Below are 24,098 nucleotides of genomic sequence, written 5' to 3'. Positions count from 1 at the left end.
CTCAAGGTGTTTGGGTCATTTTTCAAAGTACATTTGATTAGCTATGATTCAACACCTATGGGAGAATAGTTATGGGACAACACTCATGGGAGAAAGGCTATCACAGAAAGATTTAGCGAGGCACGTTCAGTTTAAAGGAAACATGCTATTCCCACATGGCATCCTATGCCACATAAGCATTGCACCTCTGAAAATATTTCACTTTAGGTCTTCTGACAGTAATAAATACATATGGAGACACCAACAGATTATAACTTTTAAAGGAAAACTACTGGCTATCACAAATCACTATTTCATGAATTATCTAAAGAAGCTCCTTTGCTGTTTTACACTAAATGGTACTTCCTGTAGCAAGAGAGGAGACATTTCTGTGGAGAAAGGGTGCTGGGCTTTATTCCAGAGCAAGAAAAAGACTGGCTTTTCTCAATTCCCCTCTTCAATACTATATATTTCATTAAAGTTGTGTGGCTTTGTTCTCTCATTTTATGCTGGCATTCAGTTTATGAGCCACAGATTAATATCTCTTTAGCAGGTAGTTTAGTGGAAGAAAGCCCAGAAGTCCAGTGACGCCTACACCACGGTTGGACTGTGATAAACTGGGTGTGTTGTGGTAAACAGCATTTCCTATGTATAAAGATATGACCCAAGGAACTAAATGGGAAGTTCCTGTATCCTGTGGAAAAGAACAAGAGGAAATCTGCGAGGGTGGGAACAACAAAAGGGAAAGATGGCTCTTGACAGAATAGGAAGGGCTCATCCCTCTCCTGCTCCTAAGCCTGGCAAGGCAGGGGCATACATATCCTGTTTACAAACCCCAAATAAAAACAATGCAGAATTTACTTTTTGAAGACACTCATGGCTGGTGTTACAATGCAGCCACTGACAACATTATAGGACAGAAACCAATACTGTCTAAAGCTGTTCTCAATCTAATTGATGTGTGATACCAGCAAATTTTTATTTTCTAATGTGCGGTGTCCAACACTGTATTTGTGTCTACTGGCTGAAATTGTTTCTTTCTTTCCTGGAAGTCATGCACGAACCAACTGTGGTCCATGGACCTTAACTTTGGGTAGCAGTGGTCCAAAGGGAAGAATGTTAACCTGGACATAGCTTGTGCTACTACAAGATATCACCAGCAAATCACACCCTGGAAGTCTCCACAACAAAGTGTGTCAATGTATTCTAGATGAATCTGCTTTTCTTGATCAATCTCTAAAACTTCACTCTCAAATGCCATTCCCAAACAACTCACTGGGACTAACTTTAGGGAGCATATACTGCTGGTCTTGAAAATCCTACAATTATCAATTTCTGAGCACAATTCTAACTGCAAGTGTTTACCTTTAAAATATTGTGTACCTTGACAACTGGACACCCTAAGGGTCACCTTGATCACAAGAACCTAACTATGCACTGAGATCAATGTCTGGGACCCTTCTTTACGTGCTCTTGGAAATCAGACAGAAGTCATCCAAAGAAGGCATGTTCGCAGCTGTATTGACAATCTCTGGAGAATTCTTCACAGGGAGGCATGACGTGCATCCTTCCTGGGTTTTTTTTTTTTTAGCACCAGAGAAAATCATTTCAATTTTCCCAGGCCTTTTGAAATGCCACTAAAACTAGCATAGTAGTCCAAAGGTCAAATTACTGAACTACACTGGCTCTCTATTGCAGCATATGTATCTGCACTGAGTCCCCTCGGGGAGATAAGGCAGAGTACAAATAAAGTGTTGTTGTTGTTATTATTATTGATAATAATAATAATAATAATTGTGAAAAGAAAAGGGGCTTTTGTCCATAGGAACCCGGTCTGATTATAACTTAAAACGTGTTTGAAATTCTGTTCCATCACACCCTGGGTTACTGTTGCTACTTTGTTGGTTATTTTTATATTTGTGTGTAATTGCTTCTGTAAACTGCCTTGGGCCTTTGGAGAAAGGCAGTATAGAAATGTTCCAAACAAACAAACAAATAAATAAATAGTTTCATTAGATAATACCATATTCTCCATCATTGGTTCTGTTTAAGACTAGAGTCCTTCCAAAACACATGGTTTTTATGTACATTAATTAATGGGCTTGGATAAAGCATAAATTAAAGCAGGTGAAAGGCTTACTTTACTAGAGGAGATAAGCAATAAGCAGGGTGGGGAGTTTAAGAGTGCTCCCACCCTGCCTCATCTCTGCAAAAAGAAAGCAAGAACCCCACTGCAAACTTCTTAGCATGTAGTTTGATTCCTGGTGAACTATTAAGAGTTAGCATTCTCTGCCAGGTACATGAGGACATGGGGTTATCAGAAATCTGCCCACTAAAAAATTACCTTGTTCATTCAGAGCAGAACAGTTAGCTTGGAAATTACTGAAATATAATCTGATATGGGCTCTTGGCTCAGGCAAGCTCCATTTTAATTTTGTTTCATTTTCTTACAGCACTTATGTGGCATGTGTGGTTCCTTTGCAAAGAAAGAATAAGGAAGGTGGCCACTGCTTAGCAAATATAGTAATAAAGTATACATGCAGGCAGAAACAACTAGAATAGAATCAGAATTGGAAGAGATCCTAAGGGCCATCCAATTCAACTCCCTGCTATGCAGGAATACACAATCAAATAATCCCCAACATATGGCCATCTAGCCTCTGCTTAAAAGAGAAAAGCCTGAAAATATTTTATGGGGTTTGAATTGGCAAAGTACTTTAAAGATCTGAATTAAAACCAGAGTATTGTACTTAACAGCTGCTGGCGGAAATGCCAGCAACAGACAACCCATGCTGGCTACAACATTCTGTCCTTTTGATACCAGTGTTGAGGAAAGAAAAATGGAACTCCATTTTTACTGAGATATCAAAAGCATCTCCACAAGAGCCTTGCTAGATCAGACCACAGCACCATCTACTTCTACATGCTTATTTCCTACAAAGACCAAACTGGAAAGGTCATGAGACAGTCCCTCTCTCATTTCTACCTAGGAAACTAATGGTGTCTTCTGTGCTAGAAGAAACCCATAAACATGATTACTGTAATTGATTAGAAAGGTTGGTAAGCAAACATGGAACGAAACCTGTCCTATTTTCATTACTGCATACCACAAAATATTAACACTAACCTGAAAGACACTATATTTAATTTTTAATGAAGCCACCTTGAGTTGTGCACTGGGGGAAAAAACAAGATAGAAATTAACTACTGTGATTTGTTTTCAACACTTGCACTGAATGACTTCTGAAAATTTTCTGACTCTGGGAATGAAGTATTTCGGGTGATAAAAATGCCTTTTCTTCCTTCTCTTTTTTCTGCTCCTGCCCTTAATCTTATCTGATGTAGATAGACCTATGAGTATAGTGAACAGTATTTCACCACATCCAAACACCAAGGGCCAGATAATACATTTTCACATGAGGCAGAACATTTTTAAGACACTGACTGATTTCCATTTCTGTAAAAACAAATATTAAAAGCAACATAATTTATATTGTCAAAATACTTCCACTGAAAAAAATTTCACTGCCAACCCCCAAAACAGAAAACTGACATAGACTCTAAAGGAAAATTGCTGGTTTAATTTATTTACTTAAATACCTTGCTTTAATGCTACCACAGATTTTTTTTTTAGCCTCGGTAGCAATTTTAGACATATCTGCAATAACAGAAACCCCTTAAGCTAAGTTCATCCTCTTGTGGTACAGCGTGGGCTTCTATCAGATTTTCTGCTATCCTGGAATAAAAATCTTCTGTCCAGCACTATATTACCCAAGTGATCACATGGACAGTAATGCATGGAAAAGGAAATGAGAAAGTTCAACCCCTATATGCCATACTTTTAAGGACTTGGACTTCTCTTAGCAGATAGGAAAAGACCTGGATATTATTTAGGGTTTCTGTTCTGTTATCATCATCATCGCAAAGGCTGGATGGCCATTCGTTAGGGGTGCTAGGATTGTTTTTCCTGTATGGCAGAAGGAGGTTGGACTGGATGGTCTCTAGGGTTTCTTCTGTTGTTGTTGTTGTTGTTGTTATTATTATTATTATTGCTACTACTACTACTACTACTACTACTACAACAACAAAGGCTGGATGGCCATCAGTTGGGGTGCTTTGACTGTGTTTTTCCTGCATGGCAGAAGTGAGTTGGACTAGATGGCCCTGGGGGTCTTCCACTGAAAAACTATTAAGTTTATGTTTGATAAAATTGTTCTTCATTTTAAATATTGTTGATTTTTTTGGAACTGTGCAAATTAGCTCACACGCTTTCCATTCATCTGCCACTGGCCTAGCCCATGTCCGATATATATATATATATATATATTCTATATAATATATAGAATAATATATAAACATTTCTTGGGGGTCCACAACAAACTTGTGCTTCTGAAAGGGCTCCGCGGCTGAAAAAGTTTGAGAACTCCTACACTAGGGAAATCTGCAACAGATGTTATTATTCAGACAAATCCAGACTGCCTTGGCTCCATCCTGCACCTGCATGTTTACACCTACATTTGCTTTGATTCCTCAGACAAGTTCAGTTATTCCCGATCACGCAATAGTAACAACTAGTCGTTTTTCTTCCCAAGCAATGAACATCTAGTAGCACACAGACAGAAAAGTCTGAATGAATTGCAGCTTCTGTAGTTGCCCTTCAATCCAGCCAAAGAGCATCATTCTTACATGGCGTCACTCTGTATTTTCATAGTGTCTTTATAGCAGTGGTTCTCAATCTGTGGGCCCTCAGATGTTTTGGCCTTCAACTCCTAGAGAGCCTAACAGCTGGCAACTGACTGAGATTTCTGGGAGTTGCAGGCCAAAACATCTGGGGACAAACAGGTCGAGAACCATTGCTTTATAGGATTTTTTTTAACAAGACACCCTCTGCTTTACTTAGGCAGCACCATGAATCATCAGTGAATGGATCAACAATGAGTGAATTTCAACATCACAATGTGATACGACACATCCCAAACATCTATAATTGCCAGGAAATAGAATCCATAGTCAGGCAATCACTGATAATCAGGCAATCACTGATAATACATGCTTAAGATTAACAGGGGAATATTTACCTCCCATGTAATTCATTCTTCATGGGGATAACTGAAGTGCTAAACTTCAGCATGATTGTAGTGTGGACAAAACCCCATCACTTAATTCTGAGATGGGGTAGGCTGGGTCAAATAACTTACAGGGTTTAGTATTACAATGTATCCACAGGAATACTGGCCACATCACATCACCTATCAAAATAATGGTAATAACATTGAGATCCTCTATGACAGTCACTTTCTGCTTAAATAATGTCAAGAGTACAGATATGACAGAGGAAAGGGAAAAGAACAGATTTAGAAATAAAATGTATGTAGAGTTTATTCTATTTCTGTACGAATCTGGCTTTGATTGTGATTTGCTCTGAAAAACGTTTTTTCAGGAGAATTTTATTCCAATTTCAATAAGAGAAAAGAGTGTTTAGCTTTTACTGCTGTACAAATCAGAACCTTGAGTGAACTTGAATGCCACAAAACCTGTTATGAAAACTGCATAATACATAATTGAGCAACCAGGAACTGGGATATGCCTACATAGATGCATTCTAGGCAGTTTTAAGCGCATGTGCTTTTCCCTTAAGTAGTAATGGTAACTAAGCCTCTTCTTTAGCATTAAGTAACTAAAGTAAAATGATATCATTTTAATATGTGTTAACATGTAACAGTAACTGTTAATTTTCAAACATCTTTCCAATTTTGGAGAAGGAAGTCTGAAAACCAAGAGGTAATGGTAATGTGAAATCACTTAGGGAACTTTCATGTACAAACCAAAGGCAAGGCAATATTTTATAACCAGCTGGCTATGAAGATCTTCCCATCCATATACACAATGGAATACTGATTGCCCATGTAAAATGAACATGGGTGATGGTTATGTCAGCCGCTTTGTCATCACTTTGAAGTATCATACAGTAATTCCATTTTGTCCTCAAATGACCATTCATTCCTTTCAAATGAAGTTTGCTAATCTGCCACAGTGGTTTAAGGCCTTCCGGCTGTAGACAATCTTCCTTTTTAAGACATAATCCCACACCTGGTGTTTCTGTTAGGCCTCCTTCCTCAAGTGTGTCTCCTACTAATGTTTTGGTGTGATGACATATTAATGGGCATGCACAAGCAACTGTCCCTTTGAGCTTACTGTCAGAAACAAATTGTAAGAAAAATGACAGGTGATAGTCATCCAGCAAAGAAACTTGCATTTCTTTTTATCCATACCATCCCCACCCTAAGCAGCTTAAAGCATTGCTATCTCTGTGAAGTCCAGGCAACAGCAATTCTCCCAAATCTACTATCTAAATCTCCCATTTTTAAAGGAACTTGCTATCCCAATTTGGACTCTGTTCAAACAATCTAAAAAAGACTACCCATTTTTGTTTATTGCTGCCTGCTATTTTGGTACTTTTATTTTTGGACTTAGTTACTTCTATCAAACTGCTAGTGCATGTGAATCCTCCCCCCCCCCCCCAAATGTCAAGTACGCTTAATCACATTCTAAATACCCCATCGTTCCCCAAAAAGGAGACAAGCCAAACAGAGTATTTATAAGCTGGCTTTATGGCTATGGAAAATAAAATAAACCATCCTTCTAGCCTATTACACCTATTAATTTATAAGTTTTGTTTTCCTAGGCTGTTCTCCAGTGAAAGTTGGCTTTTATGAACAGGAACTTGTTAACCCTGTTGTTGCTGTGTGCCTTGAAGTCATTTCCGACTTATGGCAACCCATCATAGGATTTTCTTGGCAAGGTTTTTCATTGCGGGGTTGTGTTTGCCTTCCTCTTAAGAAAATGTAACTTGTCCAAGGGCATCCAGTGGGGAGCCATGGCTGTGCAGGGATTCAAACTTGAGTCTCAAATCATAGTCGAATGAGGATGCCTGCCATAGACGCAGGCAAAATGTCAGGAGAGAATGCTTCTAGAACAGTGGTTCTCAACCTGGGGTCCCCAGATGTTTTTAGCCTACAACTCCCAGAAATCTCAGGCAGTTTGTCAGCTGTTAGTTAACTATGTCATGTATTTCTTTTTTCTTTTGTATAATTTGGCATTAAATTTTGCCAAACTATAAGCCATTCTGAGTCCCCTCTAGGGGTGAGAACGGAATAGAAATATAGTAAATAAATAGAAATCATTTTTGTCTGCTTTAAAGAAAAGTGTTAGCCATACTGTGTGTGGGAAACAGGCAGCAAATAAATAAAGTAAATCATCCTACTTTTGATTTTCACCAGGGTTGCTTACTGAAAAAGCCGAGATACAGAAAAGAGAAAGAATGGAGCTGGTTTGAAATACATTGCAGGTATGGTATCTTGGCTATGGAGGGATTAAGCAGCCAGGAAGGATATCCTCACTCTTCATGGGAGTTAATCCAGTTCCCAGTAACATGTAGACCAGGCCTGGGCCAACTTCTGCTCTCCATTGTTTTGGACTCCAACTCCCACCATTCTCAACAGCCTACTGGAGGGCTGAAGTTTCCCCAGGTCTGGTGTGGACTACCCTCTCAACATCCTCCATTATGTTGTGAAAGGCTTTCATGGCCTAATCCCTGGGTTGCTGTGAGTTCCAGAAGCAATCTCTCCTGCTGTTCCGCCTACATCTATAGCAGGCATCCTCCAAGGTTGAGGGGTCTATTGAAAACTAGGCAAGTGAGGTTTACATATATGTGGAATAATGTCCAGGGTGAGAGAATGAACTCTTGTCAGCTTGAGGCAGATGTGAATGTTGCAACTGGCCACTTTGATTAGCACTGAATGGCCTTGCAGCTTCAGAGCCTGGCTGGTTGCTGCCTGGGGATCCTTTGTGGGGAGGTGTTAGCTGGCTCTGACTGATTCTTGTCTGGAATTTCCCTGTTGTTTGAGTATTGCTCTTTATTTACTGTCCTGATTTTAGAGTTTTTTTTAATACTGCTAGCCAGATTTTGTTCCTTTTCATGGTTTCTTCCTTCATGTTGAATTCCAGACAAGAATCAATCAGGGCCAGCTAACACCTCCCAACAAAAATTTCCCCAGGGAGCAAAAAGCCAGGCTTTGAAGCTGCAAGGCTATTCAATGCTAATCAAGGTGGCCAATTGCAACATTCACACTTGCCTCAAGCAGACGAGAGTTCTTTCTCCCACCCTGGATATAATCTCACTTGCCTAGTTTCCAACAGACCTCACAAACTCTGAGGATGCCTGCCATAGACGTGGGCGAAACGTCAGGAGAGAATGCTTCTGGAACATAGCCATACAGCTCGGGAAACTCTCAGCAAGCCATCTTGCATTATAATCAGCTCAGTCTTGGGGAGATATATTGAGGGGAAGGAAGGGAAAGGAGGGTGGATGTGGGCCTGGGTGGTTGCTGCTGCTGCTGCGCCTCACCTTCTTCTCCTTGTGGGGCTTTCGGATGAAGGAGGTCCGGGCGGTGAAGTACTGTTCCAGCTCGGAGTCGGAGTCCTCTTGGCTGCAGTAGCCGCTGCTGGTGGTGCTGCTCCAGGTCATCTCGAAAGAAGGGGTGGCCCCCGCCTCGCCCTCGCTCATGCCCAGCTTGGCCTCAGTGGGGGAAGGCAGGGAAGGAGAGCCGCCTCCTCCTCCTCCTCCTCTCAGCCAGGTGGTTAAAATGGCTCTCTTTGCGCGTGGGCCGCGCCCTGAAAGGACCGCAGAACCAACTGAGCCGCCCAAAACGACAGCACTGCGGCGCGCGCGCTTCTCTTTTCCTTCCCTGCGCGAGTGTGGCACTCCTGGAGGAAGCGCCTCCTTCCTTGAATCCCTCCCTCGCGCTTCTGGCAGCCGTTGGGATTGAAACGTACACACTTTCCCCCAACGCGGCTCCCTGATTGGACGACGCGGCGGGGAAGCCGGCGCGAGGCTCTCCCTCCTCCTCCTCCTCCCACGCGCCTCCCCTCCCTCCCTCCCTGCCTCTTCGCCCCGCCTTCCCTTCTGCAGTGATTTCATCCCCAAAGCAGCTCCAAGCGTTGGCTTTTCCGAGTCCAGCTGGAAAAGCAAGCTCAGGCGAGCCGGCCCTGGTGAGTGCCTGGATGGGGAACCGCCAACCAGGCTGTATTTCAGAGGAAGGAACTGGCCAAACCACCTCTGAGCATTCCTTGCCTAAGAAAAGCCTATCACACTCTAAGCCAGGGGTCCTCAAACCTTTTAAACAGAGGGCCAGGTCACAGTCCCTCAAACTGTTGGAGGGCCGGATTATAATTTGAAAAAAGCATGAATGAATTCCTATGCACACTGCACATACCTTATTTGTAGTGCAAAAAAACACTTAAAAACAATACAATAATTAAAATGAAGAACAATTTTAACAAATATAAACCTATTAGTATTTCAATGAGAAGTGTGGTTTTTTCTCATCTGCTTTTGGCTGATGAGATAGGATTGTTGTTGTGTGCTTTCAAGTTGTTTCAGACTTAGGTTGACCCTGAGCGAGGGTCAGGTAAATGACCTTGGAGGGCCATATCCAGCCCTCTGGCCTTAGTTTGAGGACCCTGCAGTAAGGCCTTTGACAAGATCCCTCATGACCTTCTGGCAAACAAACTAGTCCAATGTGGGCTAGGCAAAACTACGGTGAGGTGGATCTGTAATTAGTTAAGTGGACGAACCCAGAGGGTGATTCTCCCCAATGCTTCCTCTTCATCCTGGAAAGAAGTGATGAGCGGAGTGCCGCAGGGTTGCGTCCTGGGCCGGATCCTGTTCATCTTTATTAATGACTTAGATCAGGGGTCCACAAACTTTTTAAACAGAGCGCCAGGTCACAGTCCCTCAAACTGTTGGAGGGCTGGATTATAATTTGAAAAAAACTAAAAACGAAAAAATGAATGAATTCCTATGCACATACGTATCTTATTTCTAGTGTAAATAACACTTAAAAACAATACAATAATTAAAATTAAGAATTTTTTTAACAAATATAAACTTATTAGTATTAGTATTTCAATGGGAAGTGTGGGCATACTTTTGGCTGATGGGATAGGATAGGATTGTTGTTGTGTGCTTTCAAGTCATTGTAAACTTAGGTTGGCCCTGAGTGAGGGCCGGGTAAATGACCTTGGAAGGCCGCATTCAGCCCTTGGACCTAAGTTTGAGGACCTCTGACTTAGACGAAGGGTTAGAAGGCATGATCATCAAGTTTGCAGACGACACCAAATTGGGAGGGTTAGCCAATACTCCAGAGGACAGGAGCAGGATTCAAAACGATCTTGACAGATTAGAGAGATGAGCTAAAACTAACAAAATGAAGTTCAACAGGGACAAATGCAAGATATTCCACTTGCGCAGAAAAAATGAAATGCAAAGATAAAGAATGAAGGATGCGTGGCTCAAAAGCAGTACGTGTGAAAAAGATCTTGGAGTCCTCGTGGACAACAAGTTAAACATGAGCCAACAATGTCATGCGACAGTTAAAAAGCCAATGGGATTTTGGCTTGCATCAATATGAGTTTAGTGTCTAAACCCAGGGAAGTCATACTACCCCTCTATTCTGTCTTGGTTAGACCACACCTGGAATACTGTGTCCAATTCTGGTGCCACAATTGAAGGGAGATATTGACAAGCTGGAACTTGTCCAGAGGAGGGCAACTAAAATGATCAAGGGTCTGGAGAACAAGCCCTATGAGGAGCGGCTTAAAGAGCTGGGCATGTTTAGCCTGAAGAAGAGAAGGCTGAGAGGAGAGATGATGAGAGCCATGTATAAATATGTGAGGGGAAGTCATAGGGAGGAGGGAGCAAGCTTGTTTTCTGCTGACCTGGAGACTAGGATGCAGAACAATGGTTTCAAACTACAAGAAAGGAGATTCCACCTGAACATTAGGAAGAATTTCCTGTGTGTTCAGTAGTGGAACTCTCTGCCCTGGAGTGTGGTGGAGGCTCCTTCTTTGGAAGCTTTTAAGCAGAGGCTGGATGGCCATCTGTCGGGGGTGCTTTGAATGCAATTTTCCTGCTTCTTGGCAGGAGGTTGGACTGGGTGGCCCATGAGGTCTCTTGCAATTCTATGATTCTATCCATGCAGTTGCCATAAATCAACGGGGGGACTGGAAAGCACACATATGTCAATTTATCAATTATTTATTTATGATATTTATATGCCACCCATCTCACCAAGTGATTCTGAACTATGAGGAACAGACAATAGTAATGTAGGAGACATTACACCATAGTGTTACTTAGGATGCAAAATTTATTTGTTTATAAACTCAGAAATTCATAACATAATAGAAGTCAGTACAAAGCATCCTGCCACACCGGTAGAACCTGAAATTAAAAGAATAAACTACAATGTCTTTAAAATTTGTAAAAGTCTGTGAGAATGTCTTTGTCAGTCTCCAGAATGATAGCAGGTGAGTCTACCTGGGAAATGAATTCTACAAACAAGGGGACTCAGAGCACCTTACAAGTAATACATAAATACAATATATTATATTATTACCATAGCACAATATTAGTATTGTATATTATTATATTGTACTATACCATTATAGTGTATAAAGTATCTAATTATAATATCGTATTAATATTATATTGTATTACATTATAATATTATCAGTGTGAACAACAGAACCTATTGGATAATCACTGGTCACATAACCAAATGGAGGATTATGACTTCTTAGGATCATGACCTATTCGCTTATGACCAATTGGGAAAATCATAATCTTTATAGCTTTTAAGAAATGTTATCCACAAGTATTTATGCTTGGCAATTGGTTTTCAGCTACTAGACTGATTTCCAGGTGATTCTAAACTATTAAGAACAGAGAATATGTCAATGCACACAGCATAAACATAGGTTGCTTACCTGTAAACATGTTTCTTCGAGTATACTGTCTGTGAAATGCGCACATATGGGACTTTTCGTGCGCATTTCACAGACAGTACGAAGTAGAAACATAGGTTGCTTACCTGTAAACATGTTTCTTCGAGTATACTGTCTGTGAAATGCGCACGAAAAGTCCCATATGTGAGCATTTCACAGACAGTACGAAGTAGAAATATATATATACTAGCTGTACCCGTCATGCGTTGCTGTGGCAAATCTTCCCTCCCTCTACCTATTCTTGGACTGTAACTCCCAGAAGTCCTCCTGATTGATCTGTTTACCTACTATCTCTATCTAAAGTACTTCATCTTTGCCTCTAATATCCTTCCCTCCAGTGAGCAGTCAGGCTTTATCTCCTGGAGGATGGATTGGTTTGATCTTCTTGTGGTCCAAGACACTCTCAGAATTTTCCTCCAACACCACAGTTCAAAAGCCTCCATTTCCCTTCACTCAGCCTTCCTTAGGATCAAGCTCTCGCATCCATAGGTTACTACGGGGAATACCATTGCTTTAAAACATCTACTCTCCCATAAATATTTTGTTTTTCTTTCATGCTTTCAAGACAAAAATTCAAGTTGATTTCTTTAAAATAACAGGTTTGTTTTACACACAACTTCATGTATTTAAATATACAGATACATTTCTTCTTAGATTAAACTTTAAAATGTTTCAGTTGGTTTGACTTTCAGTCTTTATCAGTCTCTTCAGCACCATACAGCTAAATGCCAAGTTTTTAAACTTTGTGTTTTCTCAAATACATTGGTTCGCTCCTGATACGATAAATAAATAAGCTCTGTACAACTCTCCTTTATAACTGTCTACTTCTAACTGCCATCTTCAATGGTCATTCCTCTTAACTGTGTTCTAAACAGTCTCTGATCTGGTCACATGGTCTACAGCCCCTCCCACAACCTCAAGAATATAGAGTTACGGGGAAAACTGCATACCAAAGAACCCATATAAACTTCTTCATTGAAACAGCATATTATATACAGACAAACATTAAATGGAGGAGGCTTGAGAAGGTTACCGATTTCCAACAGAACCTTAAACAAGGGGGAATGCAGCATTAGGCAATAGGATTTCATATTATTATTATTATTATTATTATTATTATTATTATTATTTCTACCCCACTTTTCTCCCATGATGGGACTCAAAGTGGCATACAGCATGTAAAATCAAGACAATTACAAACAAAAAATATGAACATGAACTCCAACGAATGAGAAATTAACAATTTAAGACATTAAAACATTATTTTGAGGAAGTAGGCACACTCCAGCAGGCATGGGCAAACTTCGGCCCTCTGGGTGTTTTGGACTTCAACTCCCAAAACACCCGGAAGGCCAAAGTTTGCCTATGCCTTCTCCAAAGGCACCAGATTCCTCTGATCTTGGAAGCTAAGCAGAGTCAATCCTGGTTTAGTACTTGGGTGGAAGACCAACAAAGATCGGGCACTGTAAGTCTATATTTCAAAGGAAATGTCCCAAACCACCTGAGTATTCCTTGCCTAAGAATAAGCCTATGAAAAATGCTTGGAGTTACTATAAATCAACAGGTGACTTAAAGGTACACATACACTTATGTCAATATCAGAACCTTCAGCATAGCTTGGGGAGGGGTTGTAATTTCACAATGATATTTGGCTGTAGGACCAATGTAGGATTTCATTTTGTGTCAGTGGTAGGGAACCACCTCTGCATTTTGCAGGCTCAAATCCCATAGACTTACTCCATATTATGTAAAGAGTTCTTTCTCCCACCCTGATACTCCATGGATATATAAACCTCACTTGCCTAGTTTCCAACTGACCCCTCAACCTCTGAGGATGCCTGCCATAGATGTGGGTGAAATGTCGGGAGAGCATGCTTCTGGAACATAGCCACACAGCCCGGAAAACTCATAGCAACCCAGTGATTCCAGCCATTAAAGCCTTCAACAACAAGAAAGCTTTTAATGGATAAGGTCGTTTAAATTACATGACAGAGTGCAGAGAGGGGTCAAAGAGATGGAAAAGCATGAATATGACCTTGTTAGCACACAACTGGGGATTTCCATGCAGACACCCCTAATGCATATACACCTCAGCGATTCCATCTATCCTGGGAATAGCTCATGAGCGCTGTTGCTAGGCAATGTGGTCCCACTGCAGAAGCCTTTGCTGCAGCACGTGGCATGGCGTTAATTGGCAATGACCATTCCCAGCTGGGCTGATGGGCCTCAGGTCTCCAAGTGCCTGTCCTTCTGCTGCTCCTTGCCTCCAGGGTCACATCAATAGCACCCAGCCCCAGATGGAGCTAGCATCTCTTCCCCAACAGCATGGAATTGGATCTGTCACACTGAATATGTTGAAATTTATAGTCCCCTCCCTTCTGCCAAGTCTCAGCTTGTACTGAAAATGTAGCTAATTGCTCCATATGTTGAGGAAATTAAGGTGATTACCTACATATCCAGTAACAAGACTCTGTCATCCTTCTCCATGATCTAAAATGTCCCTCTTGCCACACCAAAAGCCCTTATTCCTCCTGATTAAAAAATATGTTCCCAGTGTTATTGTATGCAATAATAAAAAAACCAGGTAATTATGTTTTGGCATAAGAGGCAGTATGTTTTGAGCATTTGAATTTATTTCTTACCACTTGTTTTTTTTAAGTTTCTATTTTTAACTAAATGCAAAAAAAAAAAAAAAAAGAGCTTGGAGCAGTGAACATTTGAAAAATTACAATGTGAATCTTTCTACATTAAATGAAGTAAAAAGATAAAAGAGACCTGACAGTGTGGAGTTCCTGAAGAAAGAGGTGTCATTAGGGTACAGAGTTCCTGAATATCTTGCCAGGGGTGTGTATGGATTTGCCCAGCTGGGCCAAGTGTACCTTTTTGGTATATGAGGTTCTCCTCTTGGCTCAAGGAAAACACCTCCCAACATTAGGAGCAAAAGGTTAACATATTATCAGAAAGCAGTCCTGCTTTTTCATATAAATGATATTGTTAGATTTTGTTATTATATGTAACACTTTCCAGTATAAGTTGAGTATCCCTTATCCGAAATGCTTGGGACCAGAAGTGTTTTCGATTTTGGAATATAATTGGAGATGGGAACAAATTCTAAATACAAAATTAATTGATGTTTTATATACACTACACACTTAGCCTAAAAGCAATTTTATACACAATAATTTTTACATTGAACCATCGGAAAGTCCCATTAACTCAGCCTCCCATGTGAATGATTTTGGGAGTATTTTAAATTTCTGGATAAGGGATGCTCAACTTATATGTGTATTGGGGAACACCACAAATATACAGGATTTGAACATATAACACTTTCTTACTAAATCAGTCAGACCACTGATCCATCTAACTCAGTATGGTTTGAAAGCCTCGGACTAAAGTATTTTCCATTATCCACGATACTTTACTAGAAAGTTCATAGGACTGACATTTGCTTTTTGGTTTGGATCTACATGCTTATTATGCACATTCTTGCCATAAAGAGTTAGCTGCCATTCCAAACATATTTTCTTTAGTGCAAAATATTCTCTTTGTAATTTCACAGCCTGTATAAGAATCAGAACTTTGTTTCCTACCACATTGGTATCTTTTTCCACAGTCTGTTCACTGCCTTCATTCTGATCATTGTCTTGATATCTGGGGCCGCTGCAGTCAAGCCGGATCAGAGCACGGCATCGATAATGGCAAATAAACTTGCAGTCTAAGGAGGGAAGGGAAATGAAAGAAATTAACCATTAAACAGGGAGGCAAAGTGCAAGTATAAAATAAATCTATGCATTTATTCATGGCTTTGATGCTTGTTTATATTTTGTTATACTGTTGTTTATGTTGTTTTAAATTGATGTTATGTATTCTAATGCTCTACGTTTTTAGCTCTACGTTTTAGCTTGGCCCCATGTAAGCTGCCCTGAGTCCCTTCGGGGAGATGGAGGCGGGATATAAAAATAAAGTTATTATTCTTATTTTACTGTCACAAAAACACAGTATGTTACAGCAAATGAGATCTATATGCTAGATTTCATATCACAAAATCACAAGTCGAACACTTCCCAAGCGTCTAGGACTGTGTGATGTATTTTCGAATGATGCACATAGATCCAAGTAAGGTGGTCTTTTGTAGTTGACAGATCATAATTTTGTCAATGTTTATTGTTTCCAAATGCCAGCTGAGATCTTTTGGCACGGCACCCAATGTGCTGATGACCACTGGGACCACCTGTACTGGTATCATTATTATTATTATTATTATTATTATTATTATTATTATTATTAAAGCAATATTTGCCTCAGAGTTACCATATGCCAGATCAGAATCATTGCCCATTTCACACACTTTGTAGCTGGGAACAGGAAGGAAATGGCTTTGTGGCAGGGAAGGCAATAGATTAACCACTGTAACATGTGTCAATTAGATAACAAGCTTTTCAGCACTTCCTTTCATCTAAATCCAGGAACATTCTAAGCACTTATAACATGGGCTGGTAGATTTCCATTTTAACAGTTCTATGCTGCTTTTCTGTGCCCTCTGTCTCCACATTTCTGTGCCTCGGTCATTTGCTCTTGGAGGATGCATGTGATCACACAAGACTCCTATTAGCATTTCATTTTTACCATACTAAGATTTCAATTTTCCACCTTTGTATTTATTTAACATGCAGTGCAGGCTTTGTCTCTAGGGCATTGCTTTAATGAGTGTCTGCTCTGTGTAGCCTTTGTGTAGACTCCAAACAGAAAGGCAGAGCTTGCCAGCAAAGATAGTGATCCCCTGTTCTTCAAAGGAAGAGATCTGAAAGAGGCTGTTTGTCTGAAGGCACCACCTTTCCATGGCAGCCACTTGGCCACCTGCCAGGATAAAGGCCTCACTTTTAAAAAGGAAACCTACAATTATTTCTGCTTGGTTAGGCTGGAACTACCACATGGGATATATTATCATGTGAGAGGAATGCCTAATACTACTCACATGATGCTGGTGCACACTGTCTTCGGCAGAGGGAGTACCAGACATACCTATGTTTCAGTATCTATGTTTTGCCTTGCTTGTGATTAAAAAAGAATAATGACTGCACTATGAATTATAACTCCTGTATCTTTAATGGTTGCATAAAGAGGGGCTTTCAGCAGGGGTCTCTTCATTGTGTGACAGGAAGTACCTGCTGGCTCCTACACAGCCATTAAAACACAGAAGTTCTCCAGTTTTCAATATGACAATATAGTTGTTGTAAAAGGCCCAGTTGCAAGATAGAAAGGGCAATATACTCTTTTGGAGAAGTCATTTATTTGGAAAAACTGTGGAAGCAAATTCTGAGAAACTATAAATCGTACAGGTTTTGGAAATCCAACATAACATGTCCCCACATACCAGGTGAGAACCCTTGCTCTCAAAATGAGATGTTCTTGGAGATTTCCATTTCTAGTGTTTGCCTAAGCTGGTATAAAAAGCAACACCGTGAACACAAAATCCTTCTATATCAGCCCCATAATGACTTGGTTAATCATGATGCTACATGCAAATCAGAATCTTTTGTAGAGCATGATTATCCGAAAGCCTTCCCAGATGTGGTTTTCATGCTGAGACAGCAACAAAAGAGTAGAGCACAAGCCAGATGGCATATCTGAACTATTTTGCTGCAAATGGAAATGCCCTTTCAAACATCCATATTTTCTTTTAAGTTCTTTGAAAAGTGTACTGTAATTATTTATCCAGAAAGCTTTCACTAGAAACAGTGTGGAATGTTGTTACTTTAAGTCATGCATCTTCAACCACAGTGTTACTTTAATATTAGCAGTTATCTCACCCCATGTCTAGTACCATTTTGTTTATTTAAAAATGCAGTATTTTAATTTATATAAAAATGCTGAGTGCTTCCTTGTTGCATGCAGCCTTTTAAAACACTTATCCACACTCTCTAATATGGTGGTTAGAACCAACAAGTCTGTGCTCCAAAGAGGAATGCTTACTTCATACTTGTCCTTTCACACTGTGCACTGATCTTGTGTGATGCACATCTCAGCCATGAGAACATAATTGTTTCGAATTTTTTCTGTCTAACTGTAGAAGAGTAATGTTGGCAGAAGATTCTCCTGCAGCCCTCCAAATCCACTTCAGATTGGGAAACCCAATAGAGCAGACTGGGGATAGGAGAATGAGGAAGTTGTGTTGCTTGAGTGGATTTCATGTCATCCCATTGCTGCTCCCTAGCAATTACTACAGAGTGGCACTGTGTATCTAGTCCTAGAGGTAGCATAAAACCATCAGGACTATTAACCACTAACAAACACATCCTCCATGAACCTCCCAGTGAAGCCAGGAAATAAATAAAGAATGCAATAAGATAATAATGTTTAGGCCTCTTTCAAAGTTATGGAATATGAGTTGACAGAGATAACTTGCAAGTTTAACGCTTGTTTATGATACTACAATGCTTTCAACCAATGGGTTTTTTTAAAATATATATATATATAGCATCAATGTTACTTCAACCAGTGTCACTGGACCTGACCTTGGGCTGATCATGTTTTTTTCCCTTAATGTCAGGTTGAAGTGCATTTGTAGATTTACTTTTGTTTGAAGGGTGAGTGTGGCACACAGGTTTGAGAGGTATACAAACAGTATAGGGTTTTCTCACCCTTCAATTCAGTGTGGAATCAGGGCTTATTGGGGTTTACCTTTCAGTGCCATATTAGCAACTCATCAGTGCAACCACTCTTACTCTGTTATTGCTTTTGCTGCTGTTGTATGCCTTTAAATCATAATCTATGTCCTTGATTAAAATCTTGCAGAGAAATGGCCCTAGGACAGGACCCTGAAACACTCCACTTGAGACTTTCTTCCAGTTTGAGGTGTAGCCAGTGGTGGTGACTATTCAAGCAGGGTTTTCCAACTGAGAGTGTTCTCATCTATTTGACATTTTAATCAGATTGCTAAACAAAGTATTATGTGGGAATCCTTATTAAATGCTTCCTAAAATCTAGATACATAACATTTGCAGCATTTCCATTATCTACCTAGAGACCTCATCTGAAAAAATATAGGATTCGTTTGGCAGGATTTGTTGACAAACCCATGCTCGCTCCTACTAATCATTGCATTGCCATCAAAATATTTGTGACAGACTCTTATACAATCCATTTTAAAAATTTCCCTGGCTGGTAGGTCTACAGAACCCTGGCTGATGATATTTTTTTGAAGAGAGGGAAATGTGTGTTCATCTCTAGTCCTCAGCTACCTCGCCTGTTCTCCAAGATTTCTCAAAGATGATGGCATGTGGTTCAGAGTACATCAGAAGCTTTTCAATAGCAGAAATTAAGATCCAATAATTCAGGAGTAGGTAGTCTGTGGCCCTCCAGAGGTAGCTGGATTCTATTCCCATATGACTTTAATAATGTGTAGAGGGTTATACCTTTCTTACCCAATTATGCATCTTTATCAACTACATTATTCAAAGTCAGTGAAACCTAATTCCATAGTGCAAAGCCTTTCTACACACTGTCATGATCATTGCTAATAATAGTAAAATATGCTGTGAGGATATTTCAGAGGAGGATTATAGCAAACAACCTCTGATTAGTCCTTGCTTTTTTAAAAAAACCTATGAAATTTATGAGATTGCCATAAATCAACAAATGAATTGAATTGGACACACACATATACATGCACTTTATAGGAAAGTTCTTTAAACACTAACACCCTCTAGTGACAGCAAATAGCAAAACTTCTGTTCTGATTTAAAGGCCTCACCAGAATCACTTGCCTTAATTTATTCACTCCTCATGAAAAGCTACAATTTTGGACCACTTGATTCTGGATTAAGTAATCTGGAGCAGTTTTACTTCATGATGTAGAACTGTGAAAAGATCACAATTTAAAGTAATTATCTGAAGCACAGATCTAATCTATGCTGGAATACTTAACTATATTTTTTGTATTGTGCTCATTCTATATGTTCCCTTAAATCAGAACTGCTGTTAATTGGAGGTAGAAGCTGGACAAGCCTCTAGATAAGGCAGTTAGGAACAGATTAAATCTTGAGAAGATTAGGTTGAATAGAGCAAATTTGGAAGAGGGGAATGGAGAAGATCTGAACAAAGTTCTTGGGAGCTGAGAGTGTGGAAAGAGTTCATAGAGACGTACAGTCAGCCCTCTGTATCCATGAATTCTGTGCCCACAGATTCAACCATCTTGAAAATATTACAGCTTGAAAATATTCTAGCTCCCCTCCCCAAATATTCCAAAAAGCAAGCATTGATTTTTACCATTTCATATAAGGTACACAATTTTACTACACCACTGTATATAATGAAACTTTAGCATCCATGGATTTTGGCATCCACAGTGAGATCGCAGACAGTGTAGTTGGGCCAAACCTGATTTAGACCTGCTGGAAAGTCCCCCTTACCTGAACTGTTGTATTTGTTGCTGGAGCAGCTGGCGAAGTACCTCCCCACTGCCTTTGCTGACATTAGCAATGGTGCCTGAACAACCAAAGAAAATGAAAAGGAATGGTGGTGCCTAGCCACATGGATAGTAGACTGGTTCAAATGAGAGCTGGTCCAGGTTCCACACTACCACAGCATTCAGGGTTGCTTTGGAGTTTCGGCAAAACTCCAAAGCCTTTACTAACTTCTCCTACTGCGGGGCAAAACCAGGTTAACCGGTTTTACCCTGCATTGCTAACTAGATGTTCCTAGACATTGTGTAGACATCCAGGAGCGATTTCCGGTCAGACCTGTGGTATAGGGCCAGTGCCGACAAGCTCTTTGAAACTGAAGTGTTACACTATACCATATATGGAACCAATGTAAGGATAGTTTGTTGCTGGTGTTGCTACTGCTGCAGATCTTTACTGATTTTATTATCTAATTCTATCTTAGCATGGGTCAGTGAAACAGTGGATACTGAATCCATAGATGGGTAAAACAGTCCTGGGTCATTGCACTTTCAACTTTCACTTTACATTTAAATATTTCTATGATGGGCCTAACAATTGGTTCCACAGCCAGGACTTTAGCTGTCTCCTAAAGGTCTGGAGGGAATGGGGCAACCCGATCTCACTTGGGAGGGTGTTCCACAGCTGTGGGGCCACCACTGAGAAGGCCCTATCCCTCATCCCCATCAGCCGCACATGTGAGGGCAGTGGGGCTGAGAGCAGGACCTCCCTGGAAGATCTTAATCTGCTAACTGGTTCATAGAGGAGGAGATATGTTTGGACAGGTAAGTTGGTCTGGAGCCATTGAAGGCTTTATATGCTAAAGCCAGCCCTTTGAATTGTGCTCGGCAGCGAATAGACAGCCAATGGAATTGCCGCAATGGGGGGTGGGGGTATGCAATGTGAAATGCCCCAGTTAACAACATGGCTGTAGCACGTTGGACTATTTGCAGCTTCCGAACAGTCTCCAAAGGCAACCCCATGTAGAGCATGATTGCAGTAGTCTAACCTGGATGTAACAAGAACATGGTCTACCGTGGTCAAGTGAGACTTCCCAAGGTACGGGCGCAGTTGGCGCACAAGTCTTAGTTGTGCAAATGCCCCCATGGTCACCGCTGATACCTGGGGTTCCAGGCTCAGTGATGAGTCCAGGAGGACTCCCGAACTGCAAACCTGCACCTTCAGGGGGAGTGTAACCACATTGAGCATAGGATATAACCCTTTACCCTGTTCAGCCTTGCGACTGACCAGGAGCACCTCTGTCTTGTCTGGATTCAACTTCAATTTGTTTGCTTTCATCCAGCTCGACACAGCAGCCAGGCTGTTCAGGACCTGAACAGCCTCCTTAGTAGCTGGTGAAAAGGAGTAGCAGAGTTGGATGTCATCTGCGTACAGATGACACCGAACTCCAAAACTCCGGATGATCTCCCCCAACGGTTTCATGTAGATGTTAAACAACATGGGGAACAGTACTAAACTCTGCAAGACTCCACAGGACAATAGCTGTGGATTGTCAAAGGCTTTCATGGCCGGAATCACTGGATTGTTGTAGGGTTTTTTTCGGGCTATATGGCCATGGTCTAGAGGCATTCTCTCCTGACGTTTTGCCTGCATCTATGGCAAGCATCCTCAGAGGTAGTGAGGTCTGTTGGAACTAGGAAAAAGGGTTTATATATCTGTGGAATGACCAGGGTGGAACAAAGGAGTCTTGTCTGCTGGAGCTAGGTGTGAATGTTTCAACTGACCACCTTGATTAGCATATAATGGCCTGACTGGCTAGAGCAAACTTTTGTTGAGAGGTGATTAGATGTCCTTGTTTGTTTCCTCTCTGTTATTGTGCTGTTGTAATTTTAGAGTTTTTTTTAATACTGGTAGCCAGATTTTGTTCATTTTCATGGTTTCCTCCTTTCTGTTGAAATTGTCCACATGCTTGTGTATTTCAATGCTTCTCTGTGTAGTCTGATATGGTGGTTGTGAGAGTGGTCCAGCATTTCTGTGTTCTCAAATAAAATGCTGTGTCCAGGTTGGTTCATCAGGTGCTCTGCTATGGCTGATTTCTCTGGTCGAAGTAGTCTGCAGTGCCTTTCATGTTCCTTGATTCGTGTTTGGGCGCTGTGTTTGGTGGTCCCTATGTAGACTTGTCCACAGCTGCATGGTACACGGTAGACTCCTGCAGAAGTGAGAGGATCCCTCTTGTTCTTTGCTGAACATAGCATTTGTTGGATTTTTGTATGTTGTGTTTCCTCATCAGCTTAGTTTGTATGTTGTGTTTCCTCATCAGCTTCCCTATGCAGTCAGTGGTTCCCTTGATGTATGGCAAGAACACTTTTCCTTTGTGGAGGAAAATAGCTGTGGAGCCGAGCAACTGTCCCCCAACAACACCTTCTGAGTACAGTCCTCAAGGAAGGACTCGAACTACTGCAGCACAATACCCCAAGGCCCATTTCCATGAGGCACCCCAGAAGGATACCGTGGTCTACAATATTGAAGGCTGCTGAAAGGTCCAGGAGAACCAACAGGGACATACTCCCCCTGTTGAGCTCTCTGCGGAGATCATCCGCTAAGGAGTCCAAAGACTATCTCAGTTCCATGACCTGGTCTGAAGCCAGACTGTGCCGAAACTAGATCATCCGTGTCTTCCAAGAACCTCTGGAGCTGCGAAGCAACCACACATTCCACGACCTTGACCAAGTAGGGGAGATTGGACACTGGCCGAAAGTTATTCAAATTAGTGGGGTCCAATGATGGTTTTTCAACAGCTTGATCACAGCTTGTTTTAAGCTCACTTAAAAATTTAAATGGACAGGACAAGTTAGCCATGACTTAAGCCATATGGGACTCAATGAGATCCAAGTTCAACTGATGTTGTGATTTTTTTTAGAAATGACAACCTAAAGAGTATAGATGCTATGGAATATAGAAAGTATGCAGAATGTTATGATGACTAACTAGCAACTGATTTTAAAGGCCCTCTTTCCTTACATGGAGTATTCTAAAAATAAAATAAAATCAGTCCAAGATTTTGGCCAACCAGACACAAACCCAACAAACAGAAGAGCAGCATCTTGCTTTGCAGCAAGTCCTATTACAGCCAGTACTGAAGATAATATATAGCCCCGTTATAAGTATTATCCACGAGAAGTCAAACTAATATTGGTCCAGGCTCATGCATCTCAGGACTCTCATTGGGGTTGATTTCTTCAGTAATGCTTGAATTTGATGTCTCCCTTGCCAACACCACAAAATCTTCACATTCTAAGTTTACCTTCAGGTTTCTACTAGACTCTGGAGCCATGAGAGCAACACCTACTTCATTTACTATCAGCACAAATAACACTTTTCAATGTGGGAAGTCAGTATCACATTTACTTAGTGCAGTGCTGTGGTTGGAGTATCGGACTTGGATTTGGGAGATCTAGATTCAAACCCTCAGTCAAACCTACTGTGTGAGCTTTTCACACTCTAAGCTAATTGAGAGGGTTGTTATAAAAATCAGTTAGGCAGAAGAGAGCCATGTATTCTGCTTCTTCTCGTTGGAGGAAGCACAGGATGTAAATGCAACTATCTATTAATTGAATAAATATTCTCTTCTACCAGAACCTTCCAGAAGCTGCAAAAACTGCCAAAATGCAAAAGATAACAGAAATGGCTGGAAGCCCACTTCTGGTTTTTAAAACATGTTTTTTTAAATGCTAACAGAGGAGAGGTCTCCTGCAAATTACTTGAAATATGAATTGCTGTTCTTGGAAGAAACAATTTGCACGCACACACTTTCTGGCTAGAAAAAGGCCAGTCTGCAGAAGTCAAGGGCTCCAAAAGAAAAACTGT

The 24,098-nt window shown here is 40.8% G+C and overlaps 1 protein-coding gene across 2 annotated transcripts in view; it reads right to left on the bottom strand.

Moving 5' to 3' along the window:
* The window catches only part of RASSF1 (Ras association domain family member 1), a 44,177-nt gene that overhangs the window by 8,516 nt on the left and 11,563 nt on the right, over positions 1-24,098 (bottom strand). The window contains exon 2 of one of the 2 annotated variants that reach the window (XM_067463623.1): positions 15,420-15,544. In XM_067463623.1, coding sequence (XP_067319724.1) covers positions 15,420-15,544 — 125 coding nt within the window. Of the gene's footprint in view, positions 1-8,386; positions 8,804-15,419; positions 15,545-24,098 lie in introns of those variants that run through there. The other variant, XM_060765778.2, reaches the window with a different exon arrangement.

The sequence above is a fragment of the Anolis sagrei genome, chromosome 2 (genome assembly GCF_037176765.1).
Source record: "Anolis sagrei isolate rAnoSag1 chromosome 2, rAnoSag1.mat, whole genome shotgun sequence".
In the NCBI taxonomy this organism is placed as follows: domain Eukaryota; kingdom Metazoa; phylum Chordata; class Lepidosauria; order Squamata; family Dactyloidae; genus Anolis; species Anolis sagrei.
Note: the sequence above shows the minus strand (reverse complement) of the source record. Positions and strands in the feature narration are given on the sequence as shown.